The 24,508-nt window shown below is 38.4% G+C and overlaps 1 protein-coding gene across 4 annotated transcripts in view; it reads left to right on the forward strand.

Moving 5' to 3' along the window:
* Nucleotides 1-8,642: 8,642 nt before the first annotated feature.
* Nucleotides 8,643-24,508, forward strand: part of Fas2 (fasciclin 2) — a 100,160-nt gene continuing 84,294 nt past the window's right edge. For all 4 annotated transcript variants that reach the window (XM_043429320.1, XM_043429323.1, XM_043429322.1 and 1 more), the window contains exon 1: nt 8,643-9,051. In XM_043429320.1, the coding sequence (XP_043285255.1) occupies nt 9,000-9,051 (52 nt within the window). In that variant the 5' untranslated portion in view covers nt 8,643-8,999. The remainder of the gene's footprint in view (nt 9,052-24,508) is intronic.

Here is a 24,508-nt window from a genome sequence, read left to right on the forward strand (position 1 = left end):
GCAATGAAAAAATGAATAAAAAACAGTTTTTCGTAACCTAAAATCGACAGCGGAGCTCGACCCCGTGTCGCGACTCGAGCCCTCAAATTTCTGCAATCGAGCGAAGAACTCGTTTTCAGCCGGTTTCGTTGAATAGATTCTCCACGAAACAACAGCGACCGATGATACAGAAATTTTAAGTTTCCCGTTTAAAGTTTCAGGCACCCTCTACGGAGGGTTGTTGCACCGAGAATAAAGCTTGGTTGAAACACTTGAAAAGTGTTCAATTTAACTGAAATATTTAGTCCCATACCCACGACAAAATATTTATTAAATTTCACAAAATATTTAGATAATGATTCAAATAGATAGCGATTTGGATTAACGAAATTGAGGGTTGTGTGACGATGTTTCGGTTACTCCAACGTCATATTTTGTTGCTACGAGAATAATTGTACATTGAATCTTCGTAGATTGTATCGTGGTAAGAAAACCTTCAGCTTAATTAACAAAATGATATAAAATATACTGAACTTTTCTTCGATAAGATTTAGTGAAGCTACACGAAGAAAAAATCCGACTATCAAAATTATTTATGATTTTGCACAAATCGAGTTTGCTAATATAATAATAATACACTTCAACAAATTTTTGGTTATATTGAACTGACCAGTATGATTCGATTTACAAAATGTTTGTCATTCTCAACGAAACCGTTCAGATATTTCAGTACTCGGTATTCAAATAAATATGTGATAAAAGTGTATGTGAATCAAGTAGAAATAAACAAATGTTTCGAGTCCTTCGAACAGAATATTTGGTTTCACTCGTTTAGTTATAATTCACATAAACAAAAATTTAGTGATTCGGATAAGTGAACTATTCCTTATTCATCGCAAGCGGATGTTAGTTAGATCGAGCAACAAAAATATCCAACTAAAGACATTTAGTTGTTACAACAATTTTTTTTCTCAGTGTGTTTTCTTATGGACAAAAAAAATATTTGTAAAGACGGTTGGTTCGAGCGTGATAAGTGCATGTTTGGGAGCTTTTAATCACGATAAAAGGGCGCAGATAGTGCGAGAATCACTTCTCCCCGTTCCGCGCGATCTCTCCTTTCTTTTGGATGTTTCTCGTATTCATCGAAGTTTCTCGGACATCCGTCTTGAAGGTTGCTAGAATTTAGTCGCAGCGACGCATTTTTCCCGAGCGAATAAAGCGCCTCACTTTATAATAAGCGCCGGAGCCAATAGAGCTTTTCTCCGTTGAACTCAAGCGAGCTTTATACACGCGTTGGTGGCCTCGAGAGCAAGAAAGCGCGCGCGGGCGGGCGGCGGGCGCTCCGAAACCCTTTCCAGGCGAGCTCAGGCGCCCGTCTGGCTGACTGCCGTCCAGGCGCCAGCGAACCTGCCCCGATATACAGAATTGTCAGCGTCGTTCATTTTCCACCCCCGCACGTACCATCTCCGCGCATCTCCCTTTTTCCCTCGCATATCCAGTATCCTCGACGACCAACTCCCGCTCTCTGCTTCGCGTCCGTGCAGCGGTTCTCCGAAACCCCAAACCGTCACAGCATCCCCGAACGAATTTGCCACGCAGCACGAAACATCTTCCCTTACATTCCTCCTCCTCGTACGTACTCAATTTATTATCGTATTAAGTGTAGCGGTATATCACTCCTCTGAGAACCCAATTCAATTATTAATGTTGCTATTTTTCGATGAATTTATATTCGTCAGACCAGCTTTATCACTTTATCAGTAATTACAACCCCAAAAGTTCGGAGCGGCGGCTTGCTTCGAAGCCTGCATGAGAATATCGAAAAAATAAGATTCTCGCTACTGATTTTCGGAATTCCTCAGTTTTTTAATGCCTTTTTCGTAATCTAGTTTCTCAGGAAACCCAATTCGTTGTGGCTCATTCTCTTCGTTAAGGAGGGAGGATCGCGACGGTACAATGTTGCAAAAATATATAAGACAATATAAATTTTTGTTAAAGTTCACGTGTATGAGCATAGAGTTTACACAGTTACACATCTCGTGCATGGGAACTTCGATTTAACGCTCAATTATGCGATAACCATGTGGTAAAAAAATTTGAGAAAAATTGTATTTGTATACTTGATGCCAAAGAATGTTGTCACAAAATTTGATCAAATTCTGATTATTTTGATTTCGTCATCCACCCTCCTTAAGGTGGAACGGTTCCATGGATCAAAAAAGAGGGATTTTGATATACAAATTGGTAGATAAGTTCGAAAGTGTGCGAACTATTTGCTCGCGAAATTTTAACGGGTCCGACCAAACAGTTTCTGAGAAAATTGAAAGAGTTTTTTCCACTGGATCTCATGGAAAAGCGTAAAAAAACGCGAAAAAACATTGAAAAGCTATAACTATGTATAAGCAGTGCGACTTAAAGCTTGCTCTCGAGCTTGAGCAGAGCAGCCAACAGTCAAAAACTGAAACCATAACCCTGCATTGCTGCTATGGAAGCAAACGTTTGATATTTTGAAATATAAAACAAGAAGCTTTTTTTCGCCAAAATTAGGAAAATTATGCTCGAAATTGTTATTTTTTCATCTAAAAATACACGATTATCATTTTTTCGTGTAAATTGAAAACCAGAAACTAAATTCAGGTTGGTAAGACGAGAGGCTTTCCATGTTGAAGCATAGGAGTGTCCCTCTCACCGCCTGCCCCGCAAAAGAGCTGCCGTTCTACCTTAAAAACCGAAGAAATTTGTATGGCGAGTCTCATTATCTGCGTGGAATGATGTGGGTTCGAAAATGAGGCGCAGATCGTGCGTTAGAAGGCGAAAAAAAGAGTTCCAGAGTTCAATTCATTTAGAAGTTTGTTTGTTTCGGAAAACAAAAAGTTTAGTCAACCTCGTCGAGTTCTCATTCGTGTTTACCGTAACTCCGTAGCTTCGCGGCATTGGCTGAATGTGAATCTGGGTTTGAGTCGCGAGAGTCGGCTCGCTCCGGACCTTTGTAGCGACTCGAGTATAAAATTTACATTTTAGCTGCTTAGGTTTGCGGTTACGTCGACGAAAAATCATTCCAAGCAGATTCAGATAAAAGGACGGCCCTGAACTTCCCCACGAATTTCACTTCAATTTGGATCAAATCTCAAGCCAAAATTCACAGTCAAATCGATTTGCAGGTTTGACTGGATTCGAAGTGTAAACGCAAATAAAATTCAACTCAGTTTCGACTCGATTCAAAATGTCAAAGTTAAATAAGCTCAGCCATGAGGCCAACCCGGAAGCCTCCAAGCTCAACCACAATAATGTAAACTGAGTTAACCAACAGTAGCACGAAGTTTAAACGTTATTTAAATGTTCGTTGAGTTAAATCGTGAAAACGGAAACAAATTTAGACATTGTACTTGAACTGGAATCAAAACAATGGAGTGAATCATATATTCGAGAGAACACAGAGTCCTCCACGTACATTTCCCTCTGTAAGTGTACAGTGACGTTACTTTTGTATTCCCTTTCCCCCGCGCAGTACTTTTGTCTCTATCTCTGATCCTCCCACCAAAGGGAGTCTCTCAGTCAATTGTTTTCCCAATTCTCCGCACCTCTTTAGTTTCCTTCCTGCTTGCACGTCTGTATTCCTTAGTAACGTGCGTTCACCACTCTGCACAATTTGCGACAGTCTCTCTTGGATCCGGAACCGCACAAAGGGAGACAATTTCAAGGGATGTTAATTGTTGGCTCGAGACTCTTCAGCCGACGACTTCGCATCGTTTGATTTTTTTTTTCATTTCTTCTTTATTCTTTTTTTTTTTTTTCAATCTTCAACCCATTACTCATTCCACCTCGCACACTTTTGACTCTTGCCAATGTAATTTACGAAACAATCGTAAAATTTAATATCTGCTAATAAGAGCACTCTCTTTGTCTCTCGCTCGAGCCACTTCACCTTCGGAAATCTCGCCTTCTGTCTCGAGTTTATTAATCGTTTTTATCATAACAAAAAAAGTACTTCGTTCCGTGGGCTCTGGCACCCTCGTTTTTAAATTCCTTCTCTTCGAGACTCCGCCACCTTTTTTTTCTTTGAGGGGCGGCCATCTTTGCTTGCCACCTTTTACTTCAGTCATTTTTCATTCTCTGTCTACACAATCACTCCCCCTTTTTTCCATATCTTTAAAAAAACGTGAGAAAAAGACCACGAATATTGAACGCTGTTCGAGACGATCTTGGAAGACCAACAGTTTCGTTTTTGCAAATAATAATCGTCTTTGTTCATGGAAATCGGTCGTTTCATACTTTTTTAGAATTTTCTTTTTTTTTTTATTCATAAAACACAAACCCGTTAAAAACAAGTGGTCGAAAAAGCCTCACAAAAATTCACCACTAAGATCGTAATTTCACAGAAGATGGAAATACAAACTTGAGGAAAAATTGAGCCTCTATTTTCAAATAAAATAAATCATTAGCCCCTTAAAAAATTGATTCCACTGTATTTTCGTCCTCGTGCTTTCTCAAAATATTTTATACAATATTGTCCGACTCGTAAGCACTTTTTTACGCGACCCTTTTTCCTTTTTTTATCGTCGACCGTGGAAGCAAAGCTGATGAGAAATGTTTTCGTCATTTTCATTCATGACCATCTCGAAAGAGGAAAAAAATTCATTTTTCGTTCCATGTTGCTATCTGGAATCTTGTTTTCGAAGATGGAACTGAGGATAGAATAAATTTGTAACTGCTCGAGCTGTCACCCTGTGACCCACCTAAATTGTATCAGTTTTTATCGTCGAAACGACGTTTCAACGATTCGAAGCTGGGTTTTTTACTCCCAGAAGGTTTTTAAGACTTCGCGTTCATTCGAAACACACTTTTGAGTCAAATATTCGATCATTCACTTGTTGAAAATTTGAAAAAAAACAAAATTTATTTTCATATAGAGAACAGCAGTAGATTAAGTAAAAACTCTTTAATTCCAATTTTGAATAATGTCAAAATTACTGGAAGTGGAAAATTCATGGCTGAAGGGGAAAAAACACACACAAATTTTCTGAAAACACAATTTACGAAATATTCCTCAGGGATATATTTTTTAAAAATATGACGATTGGCCTACGTTTTTAAAATCTAAGTCACGAACAGCAGAAAATCTGCAACTCCTCGTGAATCAGTGCTATGAAATGAATTTTACGTGGATTTCTACAGTATGTTCCTTCATTTAAGAATTCGTAAAATAATCCGTATAAACACCGAGTCGCGAAGATGCTTCGTTCCCCAGTCACCGTCCCTCGCCATATCAGCCCGAGTCAAAATGAATTATGAGCCTTAAGACTCAAAAAGAGAACACTGCGTTTCCATTATATCAAGAAAAATCTGATTGTAAACTTTCAGAAACAGAGAAAAATGGAATTCGAAATGAAATTTTTTCCGCATTCACCGTGAATCTGATTAATTTCACAATATTTTTCATCCTCAGGCATTCATCTCTGGTCTGGTTCTTATCATAAAAAGTCATAAGACTGCTTTTATTGCGTACACGAATGTGTACATGCCTAATATTTATACAAAAATCAACCGCGGTTGCCTATGGCAACCAATCTTTCCGTTCGTATTCCACCTTCGCATGCCATTTGTACAGCAATTCGCTTCATTCGCGACATATTTAGTTGGGAAATAACAGGCAAATATGGGAGCTCTAGGCAAAATAAACACAACGAACATTCCAAAGGAAAAGCTTCTTCATTTTTTTTTCAACGTACGTTATCTTTCGTAACGAAATTGTGTCGTGAACCATTATTCAAAATTCCACTGTGCGTCGTACTCTTCATTTAACGCTATCGAATGACTTACAGCATGATACAGATATCGATAAAAACACTTTTTTCACAGTTGAAATTCATTTGCGTTTCGTAGGAAGCGTTACAAAAAAAACACTATTAAAATAGTTCATGCAAGAAACGATTTTCTTAAAAAAGTTCGTCTTATTGGTTATTTAGATAAACGTCTTTAAATATGAAGAAACATTTACAGGGTTATAGAGACTATGCGTAAATAATCGTTTATCTTTCCATTTAAGGAATGAACGCTTCTTACGAAGTTTATGAAAAAGTACACAACAACAATGAAGTCTATAATGAAGGTCTGGAAAAAAATTTGAGACGATTGTCTTACTAGTGATAAAGATATATTGCGTTAAAGATTGAACGAAATTGGTAATGAGCACTCGTACAACCTCACATTTGCTTATTTTGGTATTTCGTTTCTTCTTGGCTTGGGCCATTCTTGTCATAGCCTTCTGTCTTTTTATTAAAACTTTTTTCTTGATCCATTTCATTTTCTTGATTTTTACATAAAAAACAATAGTATTTTAGTCAGGAACGAATGAAATTTGGGGTTCAGTCAGTGACGGATCCCCGATTAGTTAATGGCTTGTAATTTCATTAGCCAAAAGATAAGTTGAAAAAATTTGTTTACAATTTTGAATGAATAACTCTGAAATGAATTGAGAGTGATAATATCTTTAATTAGGAAGTGAAAATCGGTCCAATTTGGACACTCATAAAATACGATCCTTCGGGCTTGATCTACCTTAAACATATGATAGTAAATATATAAAAAAAAGATACTCTTATTTTATAGTAACGAGAAAAAATATCAAAGTTCGCTTCGAGATATCATTCATTGCACACGCAACATTCTCAAGTTGAGAAAAAGTTAAAATGTTCTTATTAATATTCGTTTTTAATATAATCAACTGTACATTTAAGCTGGTTCAAATAAATTGGGTTTTTTATGCCTTTTAAAGGCTTTTTCCCAAAACCTTGTTCTTATTATTTCATTTACAAAAACTTCTAGATGCAAACAATTTGAAGTATTTTTTTCTTCTACACCGGATGGACTTTTTAAGGTATTTCTTTCGTATAACCGTATTTTTTGGTGGCCCAAATTAGGTTACTCGAATTTTAGACTGATTCGTAACCTTTAAGAAGTCGCGGTTATATAGGAAAAGCTTTTGCCATTTTTCCAACTTCTATCGTTAATATCTCTTTTAAGCATTCAGTAGCCCTTTATTTTTATCGTCGCTATGAATTCCTTAGATTTTTTTCTATCTGTGAGACACTTTGTATCAGGAATTTAGAATTATTTGGTATATGAATTATTGAATAGAAATGTGGTGATGATGCACTTTTCATTTTTTCTTTTTTCTCATTAAATAATTTTTTTTTCTTTTTTATTAAATAATTGATAAACTGACCTGAAATTTCGCCGATCCATCCGCATGCATTTTTTTACTTTACTGGTATTTAATATCCTGAATTTTGTAGAATATTTGGGTTCGCGAAAGGAATACCTTAAGATTACGGTAAAAAAATTAATTATTATTTTCTCGGGGTAAAGAATGAAATTGATTGAATGGCTATGGCTCTGAGTTTTTTAAAATTTATGTCGAATATTTTCTAGTTTCATATCGGATTTTTTCAATTTGTCAAAAAAATAAAAAACCGAAAAATTAGACTCTCAGCAACTTGAGAGCCAAGAAAAAGTGAGGCTGGGTGAGCGCATTGCTTCAGCTGGGACGCGTGACTATATCAAATTTGTCAGTGTTTTCTCCTTAACCGGAAGTTGAAAACATTCGAACTTTCGATTTCAGTATGCGAAAAGGGAATTATTTGAATTTTAGGAATGGGTGCGAGGTCTAGAAAATATTTAAAATTTTGTTCAAATGTTGGGTGTGACATTTTTTTCGACGAGTTAAGAATCTCGTTTACGTAATCTTGTTTTAGTGTTTGTAGTACACGACTCAAGGTCTCTTTATCGTAGCATTTAAAAGACGCTTCAGGTGCTCTGGAAACGTCACGCGGAGCCACGTGGTCGCTATTATCTGTGAAAATATGAATTTTCTGCGTAGACAATTATTTGCCTTCGAAAAAAATAATTCTTCGAAATTGAGGGAAATAAGTTGCAGGCCTTGTAACTGGTGGAAAATTTTCATCGACATAATAATTAACTTAATAACTAATACATTTCCTCCTTACCTGTTGTGCATTCTGAATCAAATAAAAAAATTGACCTTACCAAAATTGGCCAAGTTTTGAGACCATTAATCCTCTTAGAAATATCGAAAAAAACAAATTCTAAACTAACATTTAAAAATTCAGTTGCAGTCGTTAATCGAAGGTTAAATATTCTACTTGATAATTGGACTGAAATTATTAAAACAATATTGAATAATCGGTGCAAAACTTCGGAGAATATATTTTTTGCAACGATTTGTCTGTATTTTGAATCTCGTGATCTTCAACAGCTTGCTACGTTGTCGAAAAAATGTTAATTTCGTAATGAAAATACCACACGACCTCTGCTTTATTTCCAGATGACATTTTGTATCTTAGAAAAAATGGCGGTTAAATTTCAATGTCGACATGTGAGATTTTCTAGTTTTCTTTGTCTAGAAATACGATAAGAAAACGAAGGAGCATTAGAAACATGGCAGGAAGAAATCACGATTTTTACCCGGTAATCGCAGGTTTCAGAGAGAGCGTTCGATGGATACGCTCGATGACGGTACAACAGTCGCGCCTGCAGAACGGTTGAGGTGGCGGAAATGTCCGAAAGCGTCCGAGCGCGACCGAGCGAGCTGCGCACCGCTCGAATCTACTTCCCCCAGTTCCCCCGTCGCAGTCTGAAATCGGCCAGCGCGACGATACGACGCGCCAACCGAGCGAACGAGCGAGCGAAAGGCCGAGAGGGACACGAGTGTGCGTGTGTACAAAAAATTGAATTTTTCCCAGTCGTTCTCCATGTTTCGATTATTCGATAATTAGTTTTTAATTATTGCCTTCGTTTTTGATTTTCGTGTATTTCTTTTGGCGCGAACTTTTTTAAAAAAACGATCCACGAGCGTGCTGTTAGTGACAAGTGCTTTGATAATTACGTTTCAACGGTTTCACAAAAACAAAAGAGTTTGGGAAAGAGATTATTGAATATTCATAATCGGTCTTAAAAGATCGAGGATTTGTGCGACGAGAGCTCTAAGTTCTTCGCCGAAGATGGCAGCCAGTGGGATTCCGATCGTCGTCCTTGTGCTGTTACATCTTGCAGGTTAGTTGCGAGATAATTACGCGATTTTTATACTCGGACCAAAAATAACATCGGGCGTTCTCCCAAATGCTATTTCCAGTGTTTTTAATGCTATGTTATGGAGTTTAATTATCTCAGTGTCGTTCTCGAAGCGCAGTTTCGAGCTATGCCGTTGAATATACGTTCGGTACACGAATGTGTGCTGTGGCGAACGCGCGCACTGGCATCGTTGGAATTTCAGGTGTAGTGAGTCAGAAATCGAGCGAGATCGAAAGTGGGGAAAAACGCACACAACCGTAGTTTTATCTTCGAATGATTTTTTTGCTCATCTGTTTTCGAGCAAAGAAACAAACTGAACATTTTCAAGTTTTAGTCGTATTTGGCAATACATTTTTTCCCTTTTCAAAACCAACCACTTTCGTTGTATTTCACTGACAATTTTTTTTTATTTGACTTTCAACCTCGGCTAGGGAAATTCAACGCGAAAAATATTAGCATAATAACGCGACAGAGTAATTAAATACAGTCCAGAACGAATTGAAGATTCGTAATAATGAATTCAAACCCACAATCATGTGGAAATGCAATTTAGGCTCTGGATGACCCGGGACAATTCTTTTTCTTCTCGCGGTCGTTTTTATTCTGTAAATCGAGCGGTTTACAGTGAAAAACTGGAGCGCGCACAGAAATTTAGTTTGCACAGGTGTGATCTCTAAAGTCTGACCTTGGAGTAGGAAACAACTTCAAGTAAATCTAGTTTTTCAGAATCCATGATACTCGTTGTCTAGCTGTGATCTAATTAATGAATTAATGCATGAATTAATGAAATAATAAACTGCTAATTAACAGATTTTCAGAAAAATGTCCAAACTTCATAATTACCAAATTTACGAAAACAAATTCAATAAATTTACTGAAGTTATTTTGTCAGATAACAAATCGATGAAAATAAGAGTTAATTTTGAAAAATTGAGAAAAAAAAATACATAAATTTCAATTATGGAAAAAGTGCACTGTGAGCGAACTCAAAATATTGTTGATGCCAGAATAATATATTTTAAAGGCAAAAATTGAAATTTCGTCGATCTTATTTATAATGGAATGTTCAGAAGTTGAGCAGCAAAAAGCAAGGACTCGGGAGCCGAAATTCTATTGGCTGAGAATGCCGGTCGCGAAGCAGTTTAAATTTCGCGAGACCTGCCAGGCCCGATTCAACCGTCGAGAGCCCGGCCGGTTTTTATTTCGTAGATGCCTACGAAACGCCACAAACGCGGGATCCTCGGTCCGCCGTCGGGCCGGTGGCGTCGCTGTTGGACAACTTTTTTATTCCTCGCTCATCTTTCGCCGTTTCCAAAATGATTGTGTAATTTTTTTTTCTCGACACGCTCCGTTAATCGGGCACTTTTCACTTTTTAAGTCAGTTTTAATGCGAGAATTGTCGTATTTTCGTTTGACAAACAGGCGATTTAGATTTCGTGGATCGAAAGCGGCCAGCAAGTTTTACCTCAAAATTAGCGTATCTCAGGACTCGGTGGACGGATCGACTTGTGACAAAGACCAATAAAAGCACCAAGAAAAAAAGTCATTGGAACAACGAAATGTGGCATTACGGGGTGCCAATAAAATATATGATCGTCACAAGCTCGAATATGATTAAGGAAGTTGAGGCTGTACAGTCATTTTTTTTTACCCAAAAGCTATGACCTGTACCTTTCAAAAGTTAGGCCAGTTTTACAGTTTGGATGACGCTGAACTTTCCAACGTTGGAGTCCAACGAAATGATCTAAAAAAACTCTCAAATAATTCCAGTTAATCTCCAATCTTGTTCCCTGCCGAATTTCCAATTTGTAATTTTTCAAGCCACATCAATAATTCGTGAAATAAAAAAATAATGAATTATAAATCTTTTTTTCGTTCATTTCGTTCAACTCCAACGTTGCAAACTTCAGCGTCGTCATATTTTTAGCATCATTTTTAACGCAGATATCACTGAATGTGTTTTGACTTCCACAAGATTACATGTTATTTGACCCAAATTGTTATTGATTTTTCTCAGCAACGACGCTCCTAAACTGTCTAAAAATTTAACTAATTTTTTTTATATACTTCACTTTATAAGATGCAATCGGTTTTCTCTCCGAAAACATTGCCGTTAAATGAAGAAAACTCTTCCAATAACATCAATTTATTGTTATTAAATCAACCATTTTTTTCTCAGTGCGGAGAGAGATAAATCGAAACTTAATTGTCCCTTCCATTGAATTTTTTTTTGCTCCAACCGTTTCGTCGTGAGAGCAGTTTGAAAAAGATATCGAAAGCCTGAAAACCGGCTTATTCGCGTATATAAGAGTGCGGCAGCGTTCACGCTAGTTTTTTTTTTTTCATATCTGGCATCGTTCGCTTTTCCAATACTCCCAATACTACTTTGCTTTTAGCTTAATGCTCGACGTTTCCATGAACTTTAAGAAATCCTTAAACTCCCATTCGCATGATCGTGATAATATAATCTTCTCTCATAGTGATTTTATTAAATCCGATAATATTTTTTTATCTGCACTTTTTCGAAGCTTTGATCCTCCATTGTCATCCTTCATTTTATACTCGTCGTCGAGCCTCATTATTTCCAGTTGTTTGCTTGAGCTCGCTATTTTTCAATGGATTGTTACAAATAATCTTTACAAATTTCTCCCCCCACTGCTGTCGTCCTTCGTGACGATTGTCGTTGACCGGACAGAGGAAACGAAAATGTTGGTCGTGCTGTTGAGCGTTGTACGGAAGGACACTTCACGCTCCTTTCATCATCTTCGTCACGACACCTGAGCAAACGGTTTCTTAAATATATAGTTCTTGGTTTGCCACCTGCCGCAAGTCCCCTTGGTCAACAGTCCCTTAGGGACGAGCGGGAAACGTTTCACGGTACCGAATTTACTCCGCGTCCATTTTTTTCTTCGGCCAATTTCTGGCTCTATGCTACGATGCTGAAGTTTCCAACGTTGGAGTCCAACGAAATGATTTAAAAAACTGCTCAATAATTCCAGTAATTCTCCAATTTATTTCCAGTCGAATTTGTACTTTGTATTTTTTTAATCTACACAATTATGATTCGTGAAATAAAAAACTGATGGATAAATCATTTAATTTTCATTCATTTCGTTGGACTCCAACGTTGGAAACTTCAGCGTCGTCTCTATGCTCAGCTCTCATGGGAGTTATACAAAATTGATATTATTATGCTTTCGAATCATTGTTTTTCCGACAAGATTGATGAATATGAGGAACGTTCGTTTCCTTTCTGTCGCGAGATCGTCAACCTTCCGCCGGAAAAGGATAAACGACGCTGAAGTTTGCAACGTTGGAGTTCAACGAAATGAAGGAAAAAAAACATTTGTCATTCACCAATTTGTTTATTTTACGAAGTATCGGTGCAGGTTGAAAAAGTACAAATTGCAAATTCGACAGGGAATGAAATTGAAGAATTACTAGAATTATTGGAGAGTTTTTTTTATCATTCCGTTGGACTCCAACGTTGCAAACTTCAGCATCATAGGATAAATTAGCTCGAGAATCTTCTATTTATCACGATGCTGAAGTTTGCAACGTTAGAGTCCAACGAAATGATGTAAAAAAAGCCTCCAATAATTCCAGTAATTCTCCAATTTTGTTTCCTGTCGAATTTGCAATTCGTAGTTTTTCAAACTGCACCGATACTTCGTGAAATAAAAAATGAGTGAATTAAAAATGTTTTTTCCTCCATTTCGTTGGACTCCAACGCAAACTTCAGCGTCGTTATTTATCAAATTACTTTCCCCAACGACATTCCGGTTTCAGTGATATTTTTGTTTTCGAGTACTTTTGATGTTTGTTATTTTTTCTTGTAGAATTCAGTATGCATTAGAATAGAGTATCTTACAGCATGTAAGAAAAAATATAAAAATTCATGTTTATGATAGATTTCGTAAAAAGTAAACGAGAAACTTCAATATTCATTCATTAAAATGCAACGCACATTTTATAACTCAGTTTAAAAAATTGTCTTTTTTCGTCTGCTTTTCAAATGTATAAAACGCTATTCGCCATACCGAATTCACCCCGATAGTAAACAATCTAGATTTTTATCGTGCGTTTGTGTTATTTTGAAATTTTACACTGAGTAAAAAAAATCGTTGTAACAACCAAATGTCTTTAGTTGATATTTTTGTTGCTTGATCTAACTAACATCCGCTTGCGATAAATGAGGAATAGTTCACTTATCCGAATCACTAAATTTTTGTTTACGTGAATTAACTAAACGAGTGAAACCAAATTTTCTGTTCGAAGGACTCGAAACATTTGTTTATTTCTACTCAATTTACATACACTTTTATCTCATATTTATTTGAATACCGAGTACTGACGACGCCGACGTTTGCAACGTTAGAGTTCAACGAAGTGAACGAAAAAAAGATTTGTAATTCACCAATTTTTCATTTCACGAATCATTGGTGTAGGTTGAAAAACTACAAATTTCAAATTTGACAGGAAAACAATGTTGAAGATTTACTGGAATTATTGAGAGATTTTTTTTAGATCATTTCGTTGGACTCGAACGTTGCAAACTTCAGTGTCGTGAGTACTGAAATATCTGAACGGTTTCGTTGAGAATGACAAACATTTTGTAAATCGAATCATACTGGTCAGTTCAATATAACCGAAAATTTGTTGAAATGTATTATTATTATATTAGCAAACTCGATTTGTGCAAAATCATAAATAATTTTGATAGTCGGATTTTTTCTTCGTGTAGCTTCACTAAATCTTATCGATAACGAACCAAATCAATTGTCCATACAAATGTCTACCTCGGAAGAAAAGTTCAGTATATTTTATATCATTTTGTTAATTAAGCTGAAGGTTTTCTTACCACGATACAATCGACGAAGATTTAATGTACAATTATTCTCGTAGCAACAAAATATGACGTTGGAGTAACCGAAACATCGTCACACAACCCTCAATTTCGTTAATCCAAATCGCTATCTATTTGAATCATTATCTAAATATTTTGTGAAATTCAATAAATATTTTGTCGTGCGTATGGGACTAAATATTTCAGTTAAATTGAACACTTTTCAAGTGTTTTAACCAAATTTTTTTTCTCAGTGTACAAGTTATTATCACGTTAGTGGATATTCATCATTTATTTTATTAAAATCGCATTATAGAAGACGGTTTTATGAAAGCAAAAAGTACAAATCTACCAATGATAAATACGTTGATGGTGGCGATTGAATCCACAATTTTTGTGGCGTTTTTATTACACTTGTATTATTGCATTCAGGCACAAGACACCGATGATATACCATTATTTTCACGAATCTTGTGTTACTTGGTCTTTCGCAGTCGTATTGTTTACCAACGGAATGACGTCACAAACCGAAACAGCACGGCGGCTAGCGATTCCGTGCCAAAATTCAAAATCATAAATAAAAAATCGTTTTTAAGACACTTTTCGATCTTAAAAAAATTAAAATAAAATTTCTTCTATAAAACTTCGAAAAATGAACGTTTTATTTATTAAAAATAAATTGAATCCAATTTATTTTTGCGATCTTGTGTGAAGACATCAAAATATCAGAGATATTACGGTGCTCTACACAATAAACAGGATTCCAAAAACTGTTGTGAGCATATTCATCGGAAAGAATAAAAAAATTCCAAAGAACATACCTAACAAATTATGAATTTCTAATTCATTGTCGATGAATTAGCTCAGCACAGTCTTTCGTATCCAGTTTATTACGCAGAGCCCGATAATTCTTGCGATATTTCAACATCGCAAAGTTTTAATGCTTATTGTTCATTCGTCACCCTGTTTCATCCGCGGAAGAATGTCAGACAGCCATGGAGAATCTCAGTTTGTACTCGTAGAAAGGTAACTTTCGTTCGCCATTAAATTTACGCCCCATAAAAAGTTATGCATTCCATAGCGACGAAAGAGAAAGGGAGAATTGAGTGGTGTCTCGCACTTGTCGAGGGTTCCTGCTATTTACCTGCGATGCGCATCTGCTGCAATTTCGACGGTCTTCTAGCCTTGGGGACCTTTTGAGACCTGAGAAATAGCCTGGAGTTTTGGAAACCTTCGGACAATATCGAGAAGGACTGACCCCTCAATTTGGCGCATGTTCGGGTGAACCCACCTTTTTTCGGGGCTCCTTCCAAAAGCATGAAATCCTCAAAGCTTGTCGTCCTCGAAAGGGTGGAGAATCGTTCGAACGAAAAAATCCTACGAAATGAAATTTCGTAGCTTTTTCTGTCTCGAAACCATCGACACTGAATTTTGCGGACGGAAAAAATGGTTTTAGAGTTCGAAGCGAATGAGAACGAGACTCAAGCTACTTGAAAAAATACCTCATTGTTTCCCAATGTAATTTCCGGTTCCGAAGGGACCGAACCTCAATCTGCTGAAAGTGAGCTTTCTCTGCCGAGGCTATCGACGCTTGGGCCCCGGGTAGTTTCACGTATAGTTCGCGTTTTACGACTTCCGAGACCGTTCGCCATGTGTCGGGTCACAGGTACCCAAAGAACGAGATAAAATTCCGTCCCGCTCATCCGTAAGTAAGCCGTAATCGCATAAAGCCTTCGGAGTCCATTTTCTCTGCTTTTGCTCTTGCAATAATGAGTCTCTCGTTTCCGTTCTTAAATCCGTACAAACTTTTTCCTCGTTCCGAATGGTTAACTAGGATCACGGCCAATAGAAAACATCGATTCACCGCCCTCCCGTCATCTATGTTTCATCTCTTTCGTCGAGAGAACTCCTCCGCGTTTCAACTGACCGGAACGCAGGGACGATCGCTGAAAAACGAAGTGCATGAAATTCGCAACAAACTTCCGGCTTCTTCTAATTTAGTCGGACTTCGGAAAGTCGATAATAGTAGATTCGTTGGGACAATTTCGAAGACTGGAAACTGCACGGTTGTTGTAGCGCTCGGATTGTGATCGCAGTTGTGGTTTCAAGTTCACGCATCCACGAGAATCTCGTTATTCTCATTTCATCCATTTCTCCGTTCCTCTCTCTCATTTTTTTTTCTTCTCATTCGCGAACGGCGTCGATTCTCCCAAGTGGCGTTACTTCGTATTGCCCCGAGACAGTTTAAGAAGCGACTTTTCTCGCGATCCCCAGAGGCCACTGATCTCCGGCTCTCGTTCCTTCCACGGTCCGGTTTCTTCTGCTAGAGGCACGGAGCTGACGGTCTACCGGATGTCGCGAAAGTCGCACTCAGTTCATCAAGAGCGACGATTCTGGGAGCGAATCATTCCGGCATTTGCCAACGGGCTTTCTTGCAGGGATTATATTTTTCGATTCTCTTGTCAATCTCGGTAACCTTCGATGAATTCTTACTAAAACGAACCAACTGAGACGCCCAGAAGTCTTGGCTCGTCCGAGACTCCACTCCTGTCACACCCGCACTCGATAGAAAACTACTCGCCTTTTTTTACTCTCGCGTTGTACGCCCGTCGTGTCTTACCTCGCAAACTTGTACTCGAAACATTCTCTTGCTTCACTTGGCTCTGGATTCTCGTAATTTACAAAACATAAAAGGCTCACCGGTCGTACGGGGCTTTGGTTTGTCCAACAAACATGCGGACTGGGCAAGAAAGTTGAAGATGGCTCGAGTTTGATGGCAGTACGCGACTCCAGATACAGAGCCAACAAAGCGGTAGGTACCGTTGCCTCAGACATGGTTTCACTTTCCGAAGACTCGTCTGTTAGAGCCTGAGAACTCGTTTTGTGATACTCTACAGGCGCTTTAAATCTCGCAGCCAAAACGAATAATCCGCAGCTTTGTACGCACTCGAGAGAGCCCTTACTTTTTTTGCACTCTTTGGACGATTTCTCCTTGAACGACATTCTTTCAGACACCAAATTCCTCGGCTACTCCATCCCCTAACCGACCCAAACTGACTGGCCATAGTCGGATTGGATTTTCCTAAACTTTGTTACCGGACCAAAACGCTCTGAACAATATTGAGAGAAAATTTATTGTTCACTCTCTGTTCGTCAAACGTTTCTGGTGCGTGGCTGAACCGTGTTTTGCGGGGAATTCAAACAGCTCGGCCACTCGATTCATTTGAGAAAAAATTATTAACCCTTTTTTCAAACACTGCAGTACAAATTCGATGGTCGAAAAACAAAGTTCGGCTCGATTCGATTATGTTGGAAAATTCAATCGCATCTTACAAGGTAGTGGACAAAAAGACGTGGAAGGCCAAAATGAAATATGAATTGACCTCACTTCAATGATCGTTAGAAAATTCATTTGAAGCTTTTCATAACCCACTGAAATATCACAATGAAATAAAGAAAGTTAAAAGTTAGGAAGCCACTTACAACAGTTTACTCACATTTAAACGTCACACCAAAATCTTCACTCTTTTTATCATAGATAATTTCTGTCCTGAAAACCGAAAGAACACGGTAATCTGAGATTAGAGTAAGTAAAAAGCACGATAAACTGGAACGACGCAATGGTGCGCAGCAGCCTGAAAAGTCATTTTTTGTTAAATTGTGCCAGATTCTTTAGTTAACGTTATCTTAAGTGCGACATACACGGGAGATACAAAAGGAACGTTTATCCGTTAATGGATTGTTAGTTGGGCGCGATGAGGTTCATTCACCGCTGACTCAGACTATAGGCATAAAGGGCTTTTCTTCTCACTCAGTTTCTTCCATTTTTCCATTTTTTTTGTGAAGAACTTGGCCAGTGGATATAATAACGAGGCCTTCCTTTCACCCTCGGCTCAAGTAACGCGTCCGCGTGTCCGACTAAGAAGACTCGAGTGTGCTTCGCTGTTTCATGAGTCTGTAGGTGCTTGAGAAAAACCATGAGTGCGTGAAAATAGGACGGCGTGTAGAAAATTTATGCACAATGCTCGCGTAGTACCTTAACTCAAAACTGCTTAAGGCACATCGCTAAAAAATTACTCGCAGCGTTCTCATTCTCAAAAATTTACTAAAATCTTTCTCCCCTCAATATTCAATAGTCCACTATTCAACTCTTCAATATTTTGTGCAATTCTGATCGATTTGCTGTGGAGTTTGTAGCGAGAAATTGGAACCCGAGTTCTATCTCAAAATTTTTATAATTCCAGCAAAATATTTATCCGTGACTCGATTCCCCGTCAATAAATCAACGAATGAATTTTGTTCGATCTTAAAATTTATATCTTCATCTAGCCGAAGACAAAATAGAATTGTTGCAAGTTCGGCTCCCAAATGTCACAATGACGACTTGTCCCCTGTACGTGTACGACGATGCAGGTTCTAATTTGGAAAGTAGAGGACAGACAAAACAACAGCAAAAGATTTTTAAAAAGTTAAAAAAAAAAGTAAATTTTTGAAAATCTCGAGTAAGTCATTACTAACGATTAATCTTTGATGTATAATTTTTTTCATTGATTTATCTCCACAGTAGCTCAGATTATGTTGAGATCTGTTTTATGAAAATGGGGTCAGGAAAGAGGCTTTTGTGCCGACAGTGAGCGTTGAAATCGCCGAACCCCTTGAAACGAAGTTTGAGTTTTCCCCGCGGAATTATGAACATGTATATTTGTATTCGTGCAACTGCGTCTGGTACCATTTTTTCCACAAATTTTTTCTCCAACTCTGGAACAAGTTCGGAGGTTAAAAAAACATGTGAGGACGGTGGTGCATGCGCGAGCGCAGACGAAAAGCAAAAATACGGAGCGAAATAGAAGGCTGAGTGGGAAAAAATAGATCGATGAGAGTGGATATGGAGTTTTGTCGCGTACAAGGAATAGTTTTGTCGAGTACAAAGAAACGAATAATCGTTCTCATGACGAGACCTCGCATTCAATGCAAGAAAAGGAAAATAAAAGGAAAAAGAAATGCCCTTCCTTTGCCTGCTCTCTTTTCAAGAATACGTCAGCTAGACCGAAAGATAAGGCGAAGGCGAACAGTGAACGCAAAAAGAAGTCTTAGGGATCGCAGCCCGTACCCGGTGGTTATTGTCTCCCCCGCGACGGCACAAAACTCGGTTGCGTATTGCGTTCATTCGCATCGGGACAACAAGAAAAGAAGAAACTTATGGCGCAAGAGAATCGTCCCGAAAGCGCAAAAGATCAAAAAACAAAATGCCTAGAAACGAGCACGAGTCCAGGGGAAGGGTTCGTGGAGAAGAACTCTGGGGGAAAATACGAATAAATCAGACTCGAAATATATCTTCTTAACCTCCGTAATCGCACTTTTTTCTATTGTGCTGGCCCGTCTTCCGGTGCGCAGAGATGAACCTTTTTTTGTTAGCTGCTCCATTACCTCGTCGCCTCTTTTTACACTCCAGCATCTTAATTTTCTCGTTTTGACCTTTTCCCTAGTGCCTTCGCTTCGACGTCGATTTGGGCTGCCACACGGAGAGACTTTTGTAGCAAAAATTACTATGTTTTTATAGCAACGTCGGACCATATCGATATTATAATAATAATCGTTACAGAGTGTGTCAAATAATGCAAAATTTAAAATATCAAAAATGAACACCGAGCGAATTTTGATTAAAAACATAGTGAATAATGAAATGATTTGATGAAAATTTAAGAGATAACAACAATCGTTTCTCGCTGTGCTATACGAAAAATTGCATAGTTTCGTATTTTCCTTTTTACCGCACTGAATATTGCTCGATAACATAGCAAAATTCATGCGCCCACCAATTATATGAGGCGTTGCGAGTATAAAGATGAAAATTAACTAGTGGCACATAGTGAAATTTCAAGCAATCGCTTCGTTCATAAGCGGACTTTGTCAAGTAAATCTTTGTCGAAAAGAAAATTTACTTCTTTTCGGACGGTGCGACTGAACGATAGAAAAATTTTCGACATTTCACCAATTTGTCCATTCCAATTCACCAATTTTTAACATTTCACTAAAGACACGAGTGACATTCAAATATCGTTCGATGTAAGAATGTCGCACAGACCTAAAGCCTGTCGTACATTGTAAAATTTGAGAGAACTGCTTTCGGCATCAAAATTACTATGCACTTTGGTGAAATATGTAATGGAATGGCGATATAGAACAGCGCTGCTACAAAACATAGCAAATTTTTCTATGTATTCGTCCGAAATATTCGTATAAAAGTCTCTTCGTGCTTCAACCAAATTTCTTCCCGTCCAAAAAAGTTCGACAATTGTTTCGCTAACTCAGATGTCCAAAATAACAGGAAATCATGCGATCTTTATGGACTTGGCGAAGGATACGGTACAATGTTATTGCGAAATATCGCTCTGGGTGCAAGGGTCAGAGGGGTAAAATCAATATGCAAGGGGGCCCAGGGAATCGTAGTCCAAACGTTGATCGACAGCGCACAAAACAGTTTTTGTATGGACATGCGGAGGAGTAGCCGAAAAAAGTGGAAGGGGGCATTATAAATTAATCGTGAATATTGTATGAGGGGCGTGAGGGCGTTGGCGTTTCGTGGAATAATTTGTCGGGTAATTGAGGTTGGTGAAAAGCGCGTAATTAGGGGGAGTTTATTGCAGGGCGCGGTGGACACACTTTGGATACATAATACTCGGTAAATATGTGCATGTGTATAGAGCTGTTTGCAAACGTACGTTTGCGCATGTATATAAACGCCTTTGTGTGGCGCGGCTGGTGGTTGAATTGCAGTACAGCTTTTGGCGCCCCTCCACGAATCATGATCACGTTTTTTCTCTCCCATTTTCATTTCCCTTTGTACCGGTTCACTAGTTTCCGTACCTGCCCGGTCGCACCGTCCAGCGCTTAATAACTGCTCATTCCCAATCGGCTTCTTTGTTTCGGGCCAGGGAGCACATTAAGAGGTGCGGATGGAGGACGAAGAACTTGCTTCGCGCGCTTTCTTACTGGACTTTTAGTCTTTCGAACAAAATGAGAGTTGATGGCTGAGATAAAAACGTCCAGGCTTCTTTAGTCTCCATCGAGATTGTTTCCTAGGATTTTTATCTTATTTCTTGACCCGAGGGTAAAAAAATGCGAGGTCCGTTTGTACCAAATTATCCGTAACTTCTATCGTCGGGTGACCGTAACGGTGATTTACCTCACGCTCAAAATCAGTGTTAACAGTGTACTGGGAAAGAAACAAGTAGATCAGCAACTGGCCATTGCGTCCCGGAGGAAAATGTCGAGCCACGGAGAGAGCGATGTGCCTGGATGGGAGCATTGGAGCCTTTTTCGTATTTGTAACTCGTTATCGTTTGAAAGAGAAAAACTACCTCGCACGCTTAGAAAGAAAGACTATGGAATAGGGAGAAAGGCGGAAATATTAATGAGCAAAAAACGTTCGTGTACGAGGTAACAAAGGGTTGTAAAACACCGGAAGGGGAAATTCCCAACAGCCTGCCCCACTCATACCTTCAATGTCAATTTAATCGGCCTCTCTTTATTATAAGACTTCTAACAACACTAGTGCATGCACATTTGTGGACTCGGGAAAAATAACGCTAGATTTTTGATTGTTTGACGCCTCGCAGAATAACGTCGAATTCAGCTTGTATGCAACCAAGAAAAAACCATATTTCCGTGCATAGAACAATGGAGAGTCTTGACTTTGGACTTTTCATATTTCCTTTCTTCACTTGGCAGCGAGGCCTTGGCGCGTCTTTGTGCCTTTGTGAGTCGTCAGTATTCATATTTAGAGTTGAGTTTTCTTATCGGCTCCAGAAAACGTAACAGATCTGAAGAAATGTCAACAGGAAAGGGGTGAACTCCAATGGACGTTGGTGAATCCGTACAGAATCTTACGGTAGCCTGGAAGTAGACAACAAATATATTGATCGACCCCAAATGATCTTAACCGTGTCATCACTGCATACCTCAAATAAATCATCGAGCTTGAACGAACGGAAGGGGGTTTATCCATTGTTTGTCCGCGCATAAGACTTGGATTGAAAAACGTGGTTAAAAGTTTGGAAATACTTGAAGAGAAAAAGCAGCAGGTCTAGTTGCCAATTGTCCTAGTTGTAACTGAATTCCACTTTTGCCGATACCTCAAAATAGGACTGAGATTGCCAAAAGCAACAAAAAGATGGTTTCCAAGTGACACAGTTTAGACGTGCAGCGAAGGTGGCGTGCGAGTCAACTACACTGCGAACTCACGACGCTGAAGTTTGCAACGTTGGAGTCCAATGGAATGAACGAAAAAAAGACTTATAATTGATCATTTTTTTATTTCACGAATCATTGACGTGGCTTGAAAAATGACGAATTGGAAATTCGGCAGGGAACAAAGTTGGAGATTTACTGGAATTATTTTAGAGCTTTTTACATCAATTCGTTGGACTCCAACGTTGCAAACTTCAGCGTCATGCGAACTCGATAGTTGACACTCCGATAGTTGCAAGTTCTTTCGCACCGTCCGACGTTTATCGGTCAGCGCATGATGGAGACCCTGATGTCGGTACCGTCGCATAGTAGACGAAGAGCAGGCGCAAGAAGAGTAAACAAACGAATCCCAGATTTACACACACGGTTACGTGTTACAGCACTGTCATTGACCAACCCAGCTGCCCACAACCCGATTCAATTTATTGTGCGCACCTTCGATCGTTGCAAGTGCGATGCGGAGCTGGTCCCATCGCTGTTACAACTATCGAGTTCGCAGTCTACCAAAACAGCACGAAAATCTAGCACGATTGAATCTACTGTGGTACTTGGGTCAATTATTAGTTCAGGGAAATACTCAATCTCAGATACAATCGAAGGAATTGTGGTGCAGATGAGTGCAATGGACGAACTTGGCGATGAATTAGACTGAGGATGGATGGGATAGAGAATAAGTGGATTGGAAGTTGAATGGAATATGCAGGATGAATGAGACGGATGGGTGAAGAGAATGAGTGGGATGAATATGATGGATGGATGGTTGGGATAGATTCGTTACATTGGATCCTCAATACGGCAAAAGCATGATCGCCTACATGAGTCATGCAACTCCTGCATGAACTTTTTGTATTGTTTTGCAGCACGTTTTCAAATTTCTAGTAAGTCACGCTGGCAATTTCAGATTTATATCGGTAGATCATTTCTCGATAGGAAGTATACGATTTTTACAGTCTCTGAAAATAGTTTTACTTGTACGTTCTTCAACATTTTATACATCTTTCAATGCTGGTACAAAGTTGTAACGAGAAATTGTAATCAGAGTTCTATCTCAAAATTTCAACATATATAATTCGAGGAAAATATTTCTCCGCAACTCGATTTCCCCTCTCTGAGTTTTCACGAGTCGAGCTAGATCGTTGAATTTATTTAGTGGTGATCGAACGATCTAACGAATAGGTCCGATGAAACGAACAAAACTTGAAAGATAAGTTAATAAAAAGATAAGTTTTCCGTTTTTTTATTATGTTGTGAATGATATAAATAAGTAAATAAATGAATAAGTTTTGTTCGATTTTTAAAATTATATCGTCATTTTCCCGAAGACAAAATAGAATCGTTACAAAGTATTGATTCCCAGTTTTTTTTACACATGTTGAACTGGAGATGTTACAAATTTTGGATTTCAAGCAAATAAGGGATTCTTCGTAATCGCTTGAAGTTCCTGCTAGGCCAGTCGCTTAGAATATGCCTAGAGTTTTTCATCCTTTATTTATCAATTAAATCAGAAAGTAGAAAAACATTTCCAATGCATTATCATGCAATGGAAATTTAAGGTATTCCTTTCACAGGGCCGTATTTTTTGGTATCGCAAACTAGGGCACTCGAAATTTGGACTGATTCTTAATCTCTGAAAAGTCGTTGTTATATGGAAAAAGCTTCTGCTTCTGCCATTTTTCCAACTTGTATCGTTAATATCTCTTTTCAACATTCCTTTATTTTTATCGTCGCTATGGATTCCTTACATTTTTTTCTATCCGTGAGATAGTTTTCATCAGGAATTTAGAGATATTCAGTGTATAAATTATTGAATAGAAATTTGGTGATGATGGATTCTCCATAAGTTCCCGTAGAAATTTTACGATTTTTGACATTTTAATTCTTCATTAAATGGTCGATAACCTGACCTGAAATTTCGCCAACCTATTCGGATGCAGTTGTACTTTACTGTAAATTAAAATCAATTTTTTGTAGAGATTTCGGATTCCTTAAAAAAATGAACGACTATATTTTTCAGAGATTTCATTTTTCGTGTCAGAGCGCAGTAGTTTTCGAACACTTGCTATTCTTCATTTTCCAATAATCAGAGTCGTCAGACTACCCCGTTACCTGATATGTCAATTATGAATGAAATTTCCACATCACCGCAGTCGATTTGCGATAAACCGACGCCTCTCGTTCTTCTAACCGCCTATTCCCACTGACCGGACACAGCAATGGGAGCTTGATATATGTACAATCTTATCGATATGCCGTGACGCTTATCAGCTTCATAAATGCAAGCCGAGCAAGGGGGAGGAAAAGAGACGGAGAGACGGTCAGATAAAATAACAGAGAGACTTGTGA

The sequence above is a fragment of the Venturia canescens genome, chromosome 9 (assembly GCF_019457755.1).
Source record: "Venturia canescens isolate UGA chromosome 9, ASM1945775v1, whole genome shotgun sequence".
Classification (NCBI taxonomy): domain Eukaryota; kingdom Metazoa; phylum Arthropoda; class Insecta; order Hymenoptera; family Ichneumonidae; genus Venturia; species Venturia canescens.